The 18,689-nt window shown below is 51.2% G+C and overlaps 1 protein-coding gene across 2 annotated transcripts in view; it reads left to right on the forward strand.

The window, feature by feature from the left end:
• Positions 1–2,736: 2,736 nt before the first annotated feature.
• LOC142911164 (coxsackievirus and adenovirus receptor homolog) overlaps positions 2,737–18,689 on the forward strand; it is a 75,734-nt gene continuing 59,781 nt past the window's right edge. For both annotated transcript variants that reach the window (XM_076060271.1, XM_076060272.1), the window contains exons 1-3: positions 2,737–2,847; positions 8,319–8,446; positions 12,227–12,422. In XM_076060271.1, coding sequence (XP_075916386.1) covers positions 2,757–2,847; positions 8,319–8,446; positions 12,227–12,422 — 415 coding nt within the window. In that variant the 5' untranslated portion in view covers positions 2,737–2,756. The remainder of the gene's footprint in view (positions 2,848–8,318; positions 8,447–12,226; positions 12,423–18,689) is intronic.

The raw sequence follows: 18,689 nt of genomic DNA on the forward strand, positions 1-18,689 counted from the left end.
GTTGCGTTGCTGTGAACCGTTGTTCATTTTAAATTTCGACTTGAAGCTTTCGTGACTGCAAGGATTCATCTTCTTTGGTTCTTTCGGTAAAGTCACCACCACGTAGAATGAGAATAAAATAATAAAATAACACAATAAAATTATCACGACGTTTCGGCCACAACGCAAGCGGCCTTCTTCAGGTGAAAGGAACAAACCTGCCGGGACGACAGAGCTTCAATGTAGCTCTGAACAGAGAAGAGGCTCCGTCGTCCCGACAGGTTTGTTCCTTTCACCTGAAGAAGGCCGCTTGCGTTGTGGCCGAAACGTCGCGAGAATTTCATCGTGTTATTTTATTATTTTATTTTCATTCTACGTGGTGGTGACTTTACCGAAAGAACCAGAGAAGGTTGTTCATTTCCCCCGCTGCCGTGTGACCGCTGCCGTGTGAGCGTGCGTAGCGTGCTGTACTATGGCGAGTTGAATAAACGTTGGTGATGTTTTTCATACCGACCGTGTGTCTGCAGTAACTCGACGTAGCGTCTCGTTTCAGAGACTGAGCCTCAAGCGAGCGCTGAGCTCCGTCACCGCCTCTTCCCTGTTCACGCTCCTGAATTTAATTTTTTATTTAAAGCTTTCGTGACTGCAGGGATTCATATTCTTGGTTCTTTCGGTAAAGTCACCAGCACGTAGAAGGGAAACAATAAAATAATAAAAATATAAAACAATACAATTAAATCACCACGTTTCGACTGCAACACAAGAAGCAATCATCATCAGGTGTGAAAAACCACGGCAAGAAAATTTGAAAAAAGTGGCGTTTTTTTTTTCAAATGGTTCTTGCTGTGGTTTTCACACCTGATGATGATTGCTTGTGTTGCTGTCGAAACGTCGTGATTTAATTTTTATAATTTTATTGTTTCCCTTCTATGCGGTGACTTTACCGAAAGAACCAAGAATATGAGGTCCTGAATTGGTCTGTGGAAATTCCACATTGCTACTAAAGCACCGTCACCGGTCGCTCCATGCACGACAACCGCTCCCCCTCCCTTCCTCAAACACTCCCCACCCCCACGATGCTCTCGTTGAGACGTAAGAAAGAGCTGCAACGCCAACGTGCCCACGCCTGATTTGTGTTTCCGATTTGCCTTCTAAAGAAACGTCTGGCCGTGTCGTCTCGCACGCCCAGAGAGGGCATCTCGCATTCCCCCTGGAGGTGATGAAGAACGCCCGATGATCTAGAGACACAAACCTGCATCAGGATTTGCGTCGTATTCATAGGCAGCGTTTGATTTTCATATTTACCGAGGGGGGGGGGGGGTGGGGGTGTGGTAGTTAGTGGCAGGGGGTTTGTGTAATAATTTAATAAGTACTTGTCGAGTTTGAACAGGAGAATGCGGTGGATTATTTTGCATCGCTCTCTATGCAAGATGCAGCGGAATGGAAGCACAGTTGGGTTCCAGTTTGCTTTGTCCCTCGCGTTCGGAATCGCGGGTCCATTTAATAAAACTTCCACCCCCCCCGCCCCTAACTTGTAAACTACTGAACATACATTGATGAAGGTGTGCAGGTTAGGGGGGGCATTGCCCCCCACCCCACCCCAAAACTCCGCCCGTGGGTGTAGTCCATTGTTGTTGAGGGGTCACGTGAGGAGAGTTGCTTGGTCCACCGGTGACGATGACGGTGATGGTGATGATGACGGTGACGACGGTGATGATGGTGATGATGGTGACGGTGATGATGGTGATGGTAATGATGATGGTGATGATGACGGTGATGATGATGGTGATGATGACGGTGATGATGATGGTGATGATGATGATTACGGTGATGATGATGGTGACGGTGGTGATGACAGTGATGGTGATGATGACGGTGATGGTGATGACGGTGATGACGGTGATGATGATGGTGATGAGGTTGATGGTGATGGTGATGATGACGGTGATGATGGTGACGACGGTGATGATGACGGTGATGGTGGTGATGGTGATGATGGTAATGATGATGACGGTGATGATGGTAATGATGATGTTGACGGTGATGGTGATGATGGTAATGATGATGTTGACGGTGATGGTGATGATGGTAATGATGACGGTGATGATGGTGACGGTGACAGTGACGATGACGGTGGTGATGATGGTGATGATGGTGACGGTGATGATGACGGTGATGGTGATGATGATAACGGTGATGATGGTAATGATGATGTTGACGGTGATGGTGATGATGATGACGATGATGGTGATGATGGTAATGATGACGGTGATGATGGTGAATGACGGTAAGGGTCAAAGATCGGGCAAAAGTCGGCTCGTTGCTTTTGACCTTTAACCTTGCCGAGGTCTTAGGGAAGGGGGAGGGTCCTTGTAAAGAGGGGCGTGGTTGGGGCGGGGGAGTCTACCGGAGCTCCACCCCTCGCCCACGTGACGTGTTGAGAGCGGAGTGGGGGAGAGAGAGAGGGGGTTGGGTGAATGGGGTGAGGGGCGTGGCCGTGGGTGGGTGGGTGGGGGTAGTTTCGTGGGTGGGGGTTGCGTGAGGAGGGGGTGGGGGGTGAATCCACCGGAGCTCCGCCCCTCACCCACGTGACGTGTTGAGAGCGTAGGGGTGGGAGAGAGAGTGGGTTGGGTGAATGGGGTGAGGGGCGTGGGCGTGGGTGGGGGTAGTTTCGTGGGTGGGGGTTGCGTGTGGGGGGGGGTGAATCCACCGGAGCTCCGCCCCTCGCCCACGTGATGCGTGACGTCAGGGCGCGAGAGAGCCGAGGAGAAGACAAGATGGCGGCTATGGCGGTGTCTCGCTCTGCGCTGCTGCTGCCGCTGCTGCTGCCGCTGCTGCTGCTGCAAGTGACTGCGATCGCTATGAGCGGTGAGTCGGCGGCTGTCTCGCTGGTCGTGCCGTCTTATTGGCGAGGCTTTGTGTGTGTGTTTGTTTGGGTAAGTTTGTTCTGTTTTCCCAAGTGCACCTAGCCTGGCACGAGCGGCGTTGATAACGGTGGTGGGCGGGGGCGGTGCGGGCGGTGCGGATCTGTGAGGGGGTGTTCGATGTCTCAAAGTGAACCTAGCCTGGCACACGAGGCTGGTGCGGTAACGGGGAGCGGTGGCGCAGTGGTTAGCGACTGGGTTGAACGTCGCCACTGGGGGGGGGTGGGAGGGAGACAAAGGCGGCCGGGCGTGGTGCTGTGTCACATGTTGTAGCAGCTGCTGCTGCTGCTGACTCGCTAGCAGCACTTGCCCCTACAGCCTGTTGAAGGCTACACGGGGGAGCTTTGTCTTTCCTGGACACAGTCTCCCTCGCGTGTCAGACCTTCATCATAGGTGACACTTCATAGGTGACACTTCATAGGTGACACTTCATAGGTGACACGTCATAGGTGACACGTCATAGGTGACTCTTCATAGGTGACACTTCATAGGTTATACTTCATAGGTGACACTTCATAGGTGACACTTCATAGGTTATACTTCATAGGTGACACTTCATAGGTGATACTCATAGGTGACACTTCATAGGTGACACGTCATAGGTGACACTTTATAGGTGACACTTCATAGGTGACACTTCATAGGTGACGCTTCATAGGTGACACTTCATAGGTGACACTTCATAGGTGACACTTCATAGGTGATACCACAGGTGATACTTCATAGGTGATACTTCATAGGTGACACTTCATAGGTGATACTTCATAGGTGACACTTCATAGGTGATACTTCATAGGTGACACTTCATAGGTGATACTTCATAGGTGACACTTCATAGGTGATACTTCATAGGTGATACTTCATAGGTGATACTTCATAGTTGCCACTTCATAGGTGATACTTCATAGGTGATACTTCATAGGTGACACTTCATAGGTGACACTTCATAGGTGATACTTCATAGGTGATACTTCATAGGTGACACTTCATAGGTGACACTTCATAGGTGATACTTCATAGGTGACACTTCATAGGTGACACTTCATAGGTGATACATCATAGGTGATACTTCATAGGTGACACTTCATAGGTGACACTTCATAGGTGACACTTCATAGGTGATACTCATAGGTGACACATCATAGGTGACACGTCATAGGTGACACTTCATAGGTGACACTTCATAGGTGACACTTCATAGGTGACACTTCATAGGTGACACGTCATAGGTGACACGTCATAGGTGACACTTCATAGGTGACACTTCATAGGTGACACTTCATAGGTTATACTTCATAGGTGACACTTCATAGGTGACACTTCATAGGTTATACTTCATAGGTGACACTTCATAGGTGATACTCATAGGTGACACTTCATAGGTGACACGTCATAGGTGACACTTCATAGGTGACACTTCATAGGTGATACTTCATAGGTGATACTTCATAGGTGACACTTCATAGGTGATACTTCATAGGTGACACTTCATAGGTGACACTTCATAGGTGACACTTCATAGGTGACACTTCATAGGTGATACTCATAGGTGACACGTCATAGGTGACACTTCATAGGTGACACTTCATAGGTGACACTTCATAGGTGACACTTCATAGGTGACACTTCATAGGTTATACTTCATAGGTGACACTTCATAGGTGATACTCATAGGTGACACTTCATAGGTGACACGTCATAGGTGACACTTTATAGGTGACACTTCATAGGTGACACTTCATAGGTGACACTCATAGGTGACGCTTCATAGGTGACACTTCATAGGTGACACTTCATAGGTGACACTTCATAGGTGACACTTCATAGGTGACACTTCATAGGTGATACCACAGGTGATACTTCATAGGTGATACTTCATAGGTGACACTTCATAGGTGATACTTCATAGGTGACACTTCATAGGTGATACTTCATAGGTGACACTTCATAGGTGATACTTCATAGGTGACACTTCATAGGTGATACTTCATAGGTGATACTTCATAGGTGATACTTCATAGGTGACACTTCATAGTTGACACTTCATAGGTGATACTTCATAGGTGATACTTCATAGGTGACACTTCATAGGTGACACTTCATAGGTGATACTTCATAGGTGATACTTCATAGGTGACACTTCATAGGTGATACTTCATAGGTGATACTTCATAGGTGACACTTCATAGGTGACAATTCATAGGTGATACATCATAGGTGATACTTCATAGGTGACACTTCATAGGTGACACTTCATAGGTGACACTTCATAGGTGACACTTCATAGGTGATACTCATAGGTGACACGTCATAGGTGACACTTCATAGGTGACACTTCATAGGTGACACTTCATAGGTGACACTTCATAGGTTATACTTCATAGGTGACACTTCATAGGTGATACTCATAGGTGACACGTCATAGGTGACACGTCATAGGTGACACTTCATAGGTGACACTTCATAGGTGACACTTCATAGGTTATACTTCATAGGTGACACTTCATAGGTGACACTTCATAGGTTATACTTCATAGGTGACACTTCATAGGTGATACTCATAGGTGACACTTCATAGGTGACACGTCATAGGTGACACTTCATAGGTGACACTTCATAGGTGATACTTCATAGGTGATACTTCATAGGTGACACTTCATAGGTGATACTTCATAGGTGATACTTCATAGGTGACACTTCATAGGTGATACATCATAGGTGATACTTCATAGGTGACACTTCATAGGTGACACTTCATAGGTGACACTTCATAGGTGATACTCATAGGTGACACGTCATAGGTGACACGTCATAGGTGACACTTCATAGGTGACACTTCATAGGTGACACTTCATAGGTGACACTTCATAGGTGACACTTCATAGGTTATACTTCATAGGTGACACTTCATAGGTGATACTCATAGGTGACACGTCATAGGTGACACGTCATAGGTGACACTTCATAGGTGACACCTCATAGGTGACACTTCATAGGTTATACTTCATAGCTGACACTTCATAGGTGACACTTCATAGGTTATACTTCATAGGTGACACTTCATAGGTGATACTCATAGGTGACACTTCATAGGTGACATGTCATAGGTGACACTTTATAGGTGACACTTCATAGGTGACACTTCATAGGTTATACTTCATAGGTGACACTTCATAGGTGACACTTCATAGTTGATACTTCATAGGTGATACTTCATAGGTGACACTTCATAGGTGACACTTCATAGGTGATACTTCATAGGTGATACTTCATAGGTGACACTTCATAGGTGACACTTCATAGGTGACACTCATAGGTGACGCTTCATAGGTGACACTTCATAGGTGACACTTCATAGGTGACACTTCATAGGTGATACCACAGGTGATACCACAGGTGATACTTCATAGGTGATACTTCATAGGTGACACTTCATAGGTGATACTTCATAGGTGACACTTCATAGGTGATACTTCATAGGTGACACTTCATAGGTGATACTTCATAGGTGACACTTCATAGGTGATACTTCATAGGTGATACTTCATAGGTGATACTTCATAGTTGACACTTCATAGGTGATACTTCATAGGTGATACTTCATAGGTGACACTTCATAGGTGACACTTCATAGGTGATACTTCATAGGTGATACTTCATAGGTGACACTTCATAGGTGACACTTCATAGGTGATACTTCATAGGTGATACTTCATAGGTGACACTTCATAGGTGACACTTCATAGGTGATACTTCATAGGTGACACTTGATAGGTGACACTTCATAGGTGACACTCATAGGTGACGCTTCATAGGTGATACTCATAGGTGACACTTCATAGGTGACACTTCATAGGTGACACTTCATAGGTGACACTTCATAGGTGACACTCATAGGTGACACTTCATAGGTGACGCTTCATAGGTGACATTTCATAGGTGACACTTCATAGGTGACACTTCATAGGTGACGCTTCATAGGTGATACTCATAGGTGACACTTCATAGGTGACGCTTCATAGGTGACACTTCATAGGTGACACTTCATAGGTGACACTTCATAGGTGACACTTCATAGGTGATACTTCAATGTGTGATGTCCACTTCCGCGGGTTCCGTTCCCAGTGAACCACAGAGAGTCACTTGAAGAAGCAGGCAGCTCAGAGGCAGCTCTGTGATGTCCACTTCCGCGGGTTCCGTTCCCAGTGAACCACAGAGAGTCACTTGAAGAAGCAGGCAGCTCAGAGGCAGCTCTGTGTTGTTCATGGCCACCGCGAGGAGGGAGCTTTCGCAACGAGAGTCTAGCCACCACCACCACAACAACAATCTGCTTTTAACGTTTAGTTTTTTTGTCCTTCCCCCGCACTTCCGATTCGCACGGTTGGCTACGTTACGGTTGTGCGAAAGAAGTTCAGCGTGCATATAGACGTACCCCTCCGCCCAGGAGTGGGTCACCTTAGCTGATTTTGTTTCAAGCGGGTGAAAACGCAAGAGGCCACGATAAAATCTTATCGGTCCCCGTGTAATTCTCTGGGTATGGGTCTCTGTGTGAGTCTGCGGGTATCTGTGTGAGTCTACGGGTCTCTGTGTGAGTCTATGGGTCTCTGTGGGAGTCTACGGGCATCTGTGTGAGTCTACGGGTATCTGTGTGAGTCTACGTGTCTCTGTTTGAGTCTACGGGTCTCTGTGTGAGTCTACGGTTCTCTGTATGAATCTACGGGTATCTGTGTAAAGTCTATGGCTCTCTGTGAGTCTTTGGGTCTCCGTGTGAGTCTATGGGTCTCTGTGTGAGTCTACGGGCATCTGTGTGAGTCTACGGGTCTCTGTGTGAGTCTACGGGTCTCTGTGTGAGTCTACGGGTATCTGTGTGAGTCTACGGGTCTCTGTGTGAGTCTACGGGTCTCTGTGTGAGTCTACGGGTCTCTGTGTGAGTCTACGGGTCTCTGTGTGAGTCTATGGGTCTATGTGTGAGTCTACGGGTCTCTGTGTGAGTCTACGGGTCTCTGTGTGAGTCTACGGGTATCTGTGTGAGTCTACGGGTGTCTGTGTGAGTCTATGGGTATATGTGTGAGTCTACGGGTATCTGTGTAAAGTCTATGGGTCTCTGTGAGTCTATGGGTCTCCGTGTGAGTCTACAGGTCTCTGTGTAAGTCTACGGGTGTCTGTGTGAGTCTACGGGTGTCTGTGTGAGTCTACGGGTATTTGTGTGAGTCTATGGGTCTCTGTGTGAGTCTATGGGTATATGTGTGAGTCTACGGGTATCTGTGTAAAGTCTATGGGTCTCTGTGAGTCTATGGGTCTCCGTATGAGTCTACAGGTCTCTGTGTGAGTCTACGGGTCTCTGTGTGAGTCTACTTGAAGATATTACTTCACAACCGTGTCACCACCACCACCCCCTTTCCCCCCTCTTTGCAGCCGTCTCGTGGATGGAGAAAGTGCAGGGGGAGACGGTGGTGCTGGGCTGCACCTGGACGGGCAACCCCACGGACACCGAGGTCCTGGACGTGGAGTGGTTCCTGCAGATGCCCACTACGAACATCTACGTGAGAAAGAGAGAGGGATACAGAGACGCACATCGCTACTCAGAGATGCCTGTAGCTTCTACTCAGAGACGCCCGTAGCTCCTACTCAGAGACGCCCGTAGCTCCTACTCAGAGACGCCTGTAGCTCCTACTCAGAGACGCCCGTAGCTCCTACTCAGAGACGCCTGTAGCTCCTGCTCAGAGACGCCCGTAGCTCCTACTCAGAGACGCCCGTAGCTCCTACTCAGAGACGCCCGTAGCTCCTACTCAGAGACGCCTGTAGCTCCTACACAGAGACGCCCATAGCTCCTACTCAGAGACGCCTGTAGCTCCTACTCAGAGACGCCTGTAGCTCCTACTCAGAGACGCCCGTAGCTCCTACTCAGAGACGCCCGTAGCTCCTACTCAGAGACGCCCTTAGCTCCTACTCAGAGACGCCTGTAGCTCGTACTCAGAGATGCCTGTAGCTCCTACTCAAAGACGCCTGTAGCTCCTACTCAGAGACGCCCGTAGCTCCTACGCAGAGACTCCCTTGGGCTCCTATTCAGAGACGCCCGTAGCTCCTACTCAGAGACGCCCGTAGCTCCTACTCAGAGACGCCCATCGGACACGCAGAGACGCCTGTAGCTCCTACTCAGAGACTCCCTTGGGCTCCTACTCAGAGACGCCCGTAGCTCCTATGTAGAAGTCCGCAGGCTCCTACACAGGCACCAGCAGGCTCCTACACAGGCACCAGCAGGCTCCTACACAGGCACCAGCAGGCTCCTACACAGACACCAGTAGGCTCCTACACAGACACCAGCAGGCTCCTACACAGACACCAGCAGGCTCCTACACAGACACCAGCAGGCTCCTACACAGGCACCAACAGGTTCCTACACACGCACCAGCAGGCTCCTACACAGACACCAACAGGCTCCTACACAGGCACCAACAGGCTCCTACACAGGCACCAGCAGGCTCCTACACAGGCACCAGCAGGCTCCTACACACACACACCAGCAGGCTCCTACACAGACACCAGCAGGCTCCTACACAGGCACCAACAGGCTCCTACACAGGCACCAGCAGGCTCCTACACAGGCACCAGCAGGCTCCTACACACACACCAGCAGGCTCCTACACAGGCACCAGCAGGCTCCTACACACACACCAGCAGGCTCCTACACAGACACCAGCAGGCTCCTACACAGGCACCAACAGGCTCCTACACACACACCAGCAGGATCCTACACAGACACCAGCAGGCTCCTACACAGACACCAGCAGGCTCCTACACACACACCAGCAGGCTCCTACACAGGCACCAGCAGGCTCCTACACAGACACCAGCAGGCTCCTACACAGGCGCCCGTAGGATCCTACACAGAAGCCGCCCCCACAGGCTCCTACACAGGCACCAGCAGGCTCCTACACAGAAGCCGCCCCCACAGGCTCCTACACAGAAGCCGCCCCCACAGGCTCCTACACAGAAGCCGCCCCCACAGGCTCCTACACAGAAGCCGCCCTCACAGGCTCGTACAGAATCAGAATTCACCTTCTTGGTTCTTTCGGTAAAGTCACCGCCACATAGACTGGAAATAAAATAATGAAATAAAATAATAATAATGCGATTCTCACGACGTTTCGGCCACAACACAAGTGGGCCTTCTTCAGGTGAAGAAACAGGGCTATCAAGAAGACGGAACTTGAATGAACGCTGTCAGGCAAGGACCGCGTCTTTTGAAGCTGTGTGGGCGAAGTTGAATTAGCATGTTACCAGCCTCACCTCCGGAGAGGGAGGTGGGATGGTAACATGCTAATTCAACTCTGCCCACACATATTCTTAGCTCTTTCGGTAAAGTCACGTTGAAGGGCAACAATAAAATAATAAAATATATTAAAATAATAAAATATATAAAACAATAATTTTTTATTGTTTTATATATATTTTATTATTTTATTGTTTCCCTTCAACGTGACTTTACCGAAAGAGCTAACAATATGAATCACTGCAGTCACGAAAGCTTTAAATCAAAATTCCGCCCACACAGCTTCAAAAGACGTGGTCCTTGCTTAACAGCGTTCATTCAAGCTCCGTCTTCTTGATAGCCCTGTTTCTTCACCTGAAGAAGGCCACTTGTGTTGTGGCCGAAACGTCGTGAGAATTGCATTATTACTTGACTTCATTATTTTATTTCCAGTCTACGTGGCGGTGACTTTACCGAAAGAACCAAGAATGTGAATCCCTGCAGTCACGAAAGCTTTAAATCGAAACAGAATCGGAATATGTATATACACTGCAGGAGGAATCCGATGAGCTGTAAAGCTCTTTGTTCACAGATGGGGTGGGTCAGAACGTTCCAACAACAAACGGCTACAAGAACACGTGTCAGGAGTGCAACGTATAGGAAAACAAATCAATTGAACAGTATAAAAATAAATGTAAATTTAAACCTGGTAAAGCCCACTGAACTATTAGGGTCTTATTCTTGGTTCTTTCGGTAAAGTCACCGCCACGTAGAAGGGAAACAATAAAATAATAAAAATATAAAACAATAAAATTCTCACGACGTTTCGACTGCAACACAAGAAGCAATCATCGTCAGGTGTGAAAACCACAGCAAGAACAATTTGAATAAAAATGGCGGGTTTTTTTTAACGTCAGCACCACGGAGAGCGATTTGGAAGTTTGTTCAGATGGACGAGTCCATCTATGTTCGGAAAAGAGGAGGGGGGAGACGAAAATAATGGATGCGGTCTGAAAGTCACCGTAAGCGTGAACAATCAATCAAGACCCGAAATGGTTTAGCAAATCCTTCCAACGATTGCTAAGCCCAGAATCCATCTCCTCGGTTGAAATTGTCTCCGTGTTTGTATATGCGGATAGCCTCATGAACGAATCTCTCTTGGTAACCGTAATCGTGAACAATCAATTAAGACCCCAAATGGTTTATCAAATTCTTCCAACGATTGCTAAGCCCAGAATCCATCTCCTCGGTTGAAATTGTCTCCGTGTTTGTACGTGCGGATAGCCTCATGAACGAAACTCTCTTGGTAACCGTAAGCGTGAACAATCAATTAAGACCCGAAATGGTTTATCAAATCCTTCCAACGATTGCTAAGCCCAGAATCCATCTTCTCGGTTGAAATTGTCTCCGTGTTTGTATATGCGGATAGCCTCATGAACGAATCTCTCTTGGTAACCGTAAGCGTGAACAATCAATTAAGACCCCAAATGGTTTATCAAATCCTTCCAACGATTGCTAAGCCCAGAATCCATCTCCTCGGTTGAAATTGTCTCCGTGTTTGTACGTGCGGATAGCCTCATGAACGAATCTCTCTTGGTAACCGTAAGGGTGAACAAGCAATTAAGACCCCAAATGGTTGATCAAATCCTTCCAATGATTGCTAAGCCCAGAATCCATCTCCTCGGTTGAAATTGTCTCCGTGTTTGTACGTGCGGATAGCCTCATGAACGAATCTCTCTTGGTAACTGTAAGCGTGAACAATCAATTAAGACCCCAAATGGTTTGTCAAATCCTTCCAACGATTGCTAAGCCCAGAATCCATCTCCTCGGTTGAAATTGTCTCCGTGTAGGTACGTGCGGATAGCCTCATGAACGAATCTCTCTTGGTAACCGTAAGCGTGAACAATCAAGACCCCAAATGGTTAGTCAAATCCTTCCGACGATTGCTAAGCCCAGAATCCATCTCCTCGGTTGAAATTGTCTCCGTGTAGGTACGTGCGGATAGCCTCACGGCGGCGGCGGTGGCGATGGCGGAGCCCTTTTTGTCCGTCCCCCACCCCCCTGCCCTCAGGTTGCCACGTTCGCCGGGGGCGAGGGGCACATCTACCCGGACTTCGCGTCCCGCGTGCGATTCGCCCGCAACGCGACGCGGATGGACGCGTCGCTGCAGATCGCCGGGCTGCGGGCGAGCGACGCCGGCGTCTACACGTGCAAGGTGAAGTTCGGCACTTTCATCAAGCTAGAGACCATCAGGCTCACCGTGCTGGGTAACGAACGCACGCACGCGCACACGCACGTACGCACACGCAGGTACGCACGTACACACACGTACACGCACGCACACACACGTACACACACGCATGCACGTACACACGTATACGCACGCACACGCACGTACACACATGCACGCACACGCACGCACACGCACGTACACACGTACACGCACGCACACGCACGTACACACACGCACGCACACGCACGCACGCACGTACACACGTACACGCACATGCACGTACACACATGCACGCACGCGCACATGCACGCATGCACACACACGTACACACACGTACACGCACGCACGTACACACACGCACGCACACACACGCACGTACATGCACGCACGCACGCACGTACAACAACAACAACCGCCATTCGCCACTAAGTGGCGGTGACGTCACCACGACGCTTGTGCCAGGCTATGTGCACCCTGAGGCCACGTGAAGTGTCGAACGCCCGCTGGCAGGAGGTCACGGGGCAGACCCAGGTGCCACGCACGGGTCGACTGACTGTGGCAACCTGCTGTGCTTTAGCCACCCGGCGCTCCGCTCGTTGTTGTGAGCGTCGCTCCTCCGCCCTCCGTTGTTGTTGGAGGGTGACTGCCTCCAACTGCCCAGTAGCGTCCTTCACGAGCCTCCTCCACAGAGGCCGATCTTGACACCGCTGGTACCAGTCATCGGCAAGTCCACTCAGCTCCACGTCCTCCTGTACCACATCACTCCATCTCTTCTCTAGCCCGTGCCGTGCCCGCGTAGCCCCCTCAATCCGGCCAAACAAAAGCTGTTTCGGCATGCGGTGGCTGTGCATGCGGGCTACATGACCCAGCCATCGCAGCCTTCCCCGCCGGAGGAGCTCACCGATGGGACCTTGCCCAGATCTTTCAAGGATTTGTGAGCTCCTCACACAATCCATTCTGGTTAAACCCAGGATGGATCGTAGGCAGGCCAGCATAAATGTTTCTAACCGGCGAAGATGTTCCATTAGGGGGGTCCACGTTTCGCAAGCGTAGAGAAGGGAGGGAATGACCGTGGCCGAGAAGACCTGAAGCTTAGTGCGGAGCGACAGACCAGGTAGCTTCCACACAGCGTTACGCAACCGATGAAAAGATATTGCCGCTCGACTGATTCGGAGTGAGACCTCTGCTGTTAAACTGGAGCCAGTCATAAGCACACTGCCCAGGTATGGGAAACTCTCCACTCTCTCCACAACTGCCCCATCACCGATTGGGAGTTTTGGGGGCGGAGTGTCCGATGGTACAAAATACCCAGGCAGGTGCTTAGTTTTGGTGGGGCTGATGGTAAGGCCCCACCTCTTAGTGGCACGCTCCAGTCTCAGCAGCAGCGTTTCCAACTCCTCCTCTGAATGAGCAGTTATTACCAAATCATCAGCATACATAACATGGTTGAGCAATAGGGAGCCATCCCTTGACCGCACCCGGGCGTCGATCAGCCTCCCATTATATCTGTACCATATGGAGATTCCCCCGGTACAGCTATTGAAGGCTTCACGAACTACGTGGTCAAAGTAGATGTTAAATAATGTGGGAGCCAGAGGACATCCCTGTCACACCCCAAGGTTAACAGGGAATGGCTCTGACTCCCGGCCACGTAGTTTTACCCGGGCCCGCTCACCATCATGAAGGTCCTTAATGATCGTGAGCAGAGGGTCAGGTACTCCAAAAGCACGAAGAACAACCCAGAGCCCAGGCCTACTGATGGTATCATAGGCCTTGACCAGGTCAATAAAGCAGAGATGTAGGTCTTGTTGGAATTCCCTACACCTCTGCTGTAGCAGACGGACAGAAAATATGGCATCTGTGCAGGACCGCCCTTTCCTGAAACCGCATTGGGGCTCCGCAAGCCTCTCCTCAGCATGCCTGGCAAGGCGATGTTGAATAATCCTTGCCAGGACCTTTCCCGGCACACTGAGGAGTGAGATGCCCCTGTAGTTGTTACAGTCTGTGCGGTCCCCCTTCTTAAAAAGGGGGACCACCAGGGCATCCTTCCAATCCTGCGGAACCCATCCAGTGGTCCAGACTGTTGTTATGATGTCATATAGGGCAGTCTGTGCACAAACGCCGCCCTCCCTCATCTCTGCCCGCTGCCTTTTCTGGTCTCAGACTCCGGATCGCCTTCAGTACTTCCTCAACAGATGGCACCTCAGCCAGCCACTCACAGGGGGTGACTTCTTCCAATATTTGATGCACCGCAGCCTCAGCAGGGTCATCCTCACTTTGTGCCACGATGTTTTCCTGGCTGAGGGATTTTCCCTCCCCCAGGACCTCACAGAAATGCTCAGAAAACCTGCAAACCTGTTTCTGGGGGTCGGAGATTGGGTCACCGTTTTTTCCCCTAATGATGGTAATAGGTGTGGCGCTGCAAATTACTTTTTTGATGGAGTTAAATAGAGATTTGTGATCACGGGCCACTGAGGCAGACTCAATCTCCTCAGCAACCCGCGACTACCACCCATCCTTGCAGCGCCTCACGGCTCTCCGAACCTCCGAGCGAAGGCTGCGGTAAGCCTCCACATTCTCTGACGTGGGATTCTGTAGCCGATGACAGTGGGCCTGTCGCTTTTTCTCAACCATCCTGAACACCTCCTCTGTCAGCCAGGGTCTATGGGGAGGTCTGGACCGCGTACCCAAAGCAGCCATTGCAGCTGCATGAGTCACAGTCCTAAACCTCGCCCATTTACCCTCGACATCAGGAGGAGTGGAGGACGATGCCAATCCCAGCCGCAAGCGATGATGAAATTCTCGCTTGCAACTTTCATCAGATAACTGAGACCAGGCCACTTTAGGTTGGAATGGGGTCCTGGGTATACACCCACCACCGGAGTGGAAGAATGGCAGGCACATCTTACAGATGACTAGTCGATGGTCAGAGGGCAGATCAGCTCCACGGTAGGTCCTGGTGTCAAGGACATGGGCTCGCATCCGCTGGTCCGTCACTATGTAGTCCAGCAGATGTTCTTGCTTGGACCCGGCATGCATCCATGATGTTGTGTGGATGCGCCGATGCCGGAACAGCGTGTTGGTAATTACAAGCCCATGGGCTGCACAAACATCTAGCAGCCTCCTACCGTTGTTATTGAGCTGATCTGGCCCATGCCCTCCAATCACTCCAGACCAGGTGCCAGTATCATGACCAACTCGGGCATGGAAGTCACCCAACATGATAACTCTATCCCGAGGGGCCACTTTAGCCAGCACCTGTGACAGGAGGTCATAGAAGGCATCTGACTCATCGGCTTTGCCTGCATCCCTCCACGGATGTTCATCTTTGGTGGGGGCATAAGTAACAACGACCACCATTCCTCGCCTCCGGTTGATGGGAAGGCGAGCCCAAAGTAGCCTGGGACTTACAGCTTCTCACACCTCACCGCTACGCTCCCACGCCCCCTCATTCTTTTGTTCAAAAGAAGAGCCACACCCTGTTGTTTGGCAGTCTGCTGCCCCGAGTAGAGGACGGTCCACCCCTCATGGTGGCAGGAGCCAGAGCCGGTCCACCGGACCTCCTGAATGCCACACAGATCCAGGCGGTACCGTTCCAGCTCCCGACAGAGGAGTGGCAGCCTCTCCTCCGCAGTGAGCGTTCGAACATTCCACGTGGCCACCCGTAGTGGCTTTTCGTTGTTTCTGGAGGAGCCCCGAGGGTAGATATTCAATCTCCTGGCTCCGCCAATTGGGGTTTGGCCAGGAGACGTCATAGACGCCTGGCCCCCCGGGGCCTCCGGCACAAGCTTATTAGTTACATATTTCAGTTTAACTCGTGGTTTAGTGGTAATTAATTGAAGGTGGAGGGGTTACCAGCCCCTCGCACCCGTACACACACGTACACACACGCACGTACACACACACACGTACACGCGCGCACACGCACGTACACGCACGTGCACGCACGCACACACATGCACGTACACGCATGTACACGCACGCACGCACATGCACGCACGTACACACACGTACACACACGTACACACATGCACGTACACACACGCACGTACACGCACGTACACGCACTTGCACGCACGTACGCACGTACACGCACACATGTAGACATACGTACACGCACGTACACGCACGTACGTGCACGCACGCACACACACGTGTGCGTGCGTGCGTGTACGTGTGGGTCTCTGTGGGTCTGGGTGTCTGTGGGTGTCTACGAGTGTACGTGTGCACGTTGAACTTGTTTCGCGCCGTAAAGTAGCCAACCGTGCTGTGGGTCTCTGTGTCTGTGGGTCTCTGTGTCTGTGGGTCTCTGTGGGTCTCTGTGTCTGCGGGTCTCTGTGGGTCTCTGTGAGTCTCTGTGGGTCTCTGTGAGTGTCTCTGTGTCTGTGGGTCTCTGTGGGTCTCTGTGGGTCTCTGTGTCTGCGGGTCTCTGTGGGTCTCTGTGGGTCTCTGTGTCTGCGGGTCTCTGTGGGTCTCTGTGGGTCTCTGTGGGTCTCTGTGTCTGTGGGTCTCTGTGGGTCTCTGTGGGTCTCTGTGAGTGTCTCTGTGAGTCTCTGTGGGTCTCTGTGGGTCTCTGTGGGTCTCTGTGGGTCTCTGTGGGTGTCTCTGTGTCTGTGGGTCTCTGTGAGTGTCTCTGTGTCTGCGGGTCTCTGTGGGTCTCTGTGAGTCTCTGTGGGTCTCTGTGGGTCTCTGTGGGTCTTTGTGGGTGTCTCTGTGTCTGCGAGTCTCTATGGGTCTCTGTGGGTCTCTGTGGGTCTCTGTGGGTTTCTCTGTGTCTGTGGGTCTCTGTGGGTCTCTGTGGGTGTCTCTGTGTCTGCGGGTGTCTGTGGGTCTCTGTGGGTCTCTGTGGGTCTCTGTGAGTGTCTCTGTGTCTGCGGGTCTCTGTGAGTCTCTGTGGGTCTCTCTGGGTCTCTGTGTCTGTGGGTCTCTGGGTCTCTGTGAGTGTCTCTGTGTCTGCGGGTCTCTGTGGGTCTGGGTGTCTGTGGGTCTCTGTGGGTCTGGGTGTCTGTGGGTCTCTGTGGGTCTCTATGGGTGTCTCTGTGTCTACACGTCTGTGTGGTTCTCTGTGAGTCTCTGTGGGTCTCTGCGGGTCTCTGTGGGTCTCTGTGGGTGTCTCTGTGTCTGCGGGTCTCTGTGGGTCTCTGTGAGTCTCTGTGTCTGCGGGTCTCTGTGGGTCTGGGCGTCTGTGGGTCTCTGTGGGTCTCTGGGTGTCTGTGGGTCTCTGTGGGTCTCTGTGGGTCTGGGTGTCTGTGGGTCTCTGTGGGTCTCTGTGGGTCTCTATGTCTGCGGGTCTCTGGGTCTCTGTGAGTCTCTGTGGGTCTCTGTGTCTGCGGGTCTCTGTGGGTCTCTGTTGGTCTGGGTGTCTGTGGGTCTCTGTGGGTGTCTCTGTGTCTGTGGGTCTCTGTGGGTCTGGGTGTCTGTGGGTCTCTGCAGGTGTCTCTGTGTCTGCGGGTCTCTGGGTCTTTGTGGGTGTCTGTGGGTCTCTGTGAGTCTCTGTGAGTGTCTCTGTGTCTGTGGATCTCTGTGAGTCTCTGTGAGTGTCTCTGTGTCTGCGGGTCTCTGTGGGTCTCTGTGGATCTCTGTGTCTGTGGGTCTCTGGGTCTCTGTGAGTGTCTCTGTGTCTGCGGGTCTCTGTGGGTCTGGGTGTCTGTGGGTCTCTGTGGGTCTCTGTGGGTCTGGGTGTCTGTGGGTCTCTGTGCGTCTCTATGGGTGTCTCTGTGTCTGCACGTCTCTGTGGGTCTCTGTGAGTCTCTGTGGGTGTCTCTGTGTCTGCGGGTCTCTGTGGGTCTCTGTGAGTCTCTGTGTCTGCGGGTCTCTGTGGGTCTGGGCGTCTGTGGGTCTCTGTGGGTCTCTGTGGGTCTGGGTGTCTGTGGGTCTCTGTGGGTTTCTGTGGGTCTGGGTGTCTGTGGGTCTCTGTGGGTCTCTGTGGGTCTCTGTGTCTGCGGGTGTCTGGGTCTCTGTGAGTCTCTGTGGGTCTCTGTGGGTGTCTCTGTGTCTGCGGGTCTCTGTGGGTCTCTGTGGGTCTGGGTGTCTGTGGGTCTCTGTGGGTGTCTCTGTGTCTGTGGGTCTCTGTGGGTCTGGGTGTCTGTGGGTCTCTGCAGGTCTCTGTGGGTGTCTCTGTGTCTGCGGGTCTCTGGGTCTCTGTGGGTGTCTGTGTGTCTGCGGGTCTCTGGGTCTCTGTGGGTGTCTCTGTGTCTGCAGGTCTCTGTGGGTCTCTGTGGGTCTCTGTGGGTCTCTGTGAGTGTCTCTGTGTCTGCGGGTCTCTGTGAGTCTCTGTGGGTCTCTCTGGGTCTCTGTGTCT

This window comes from Petromyzon marinus, unplaced genomic scaffold, assembly GCF_048934315.1.
Source record: "Petromyzon marinus isolate PM22_M1 ecotype Great Lakes invasive population unplaced genomic scaffold, UKy_Petmar_22M1.pri1.0 PM_G_Scaffold_17, whole genome shotgun sequence".
Lineage (NCBI taxonomy): Eukaryota > Metazoa > Chordata > Hyperoartia > Petromyzontiformes > Petromyzontidae > Petromyzon > Petromyzon marinus.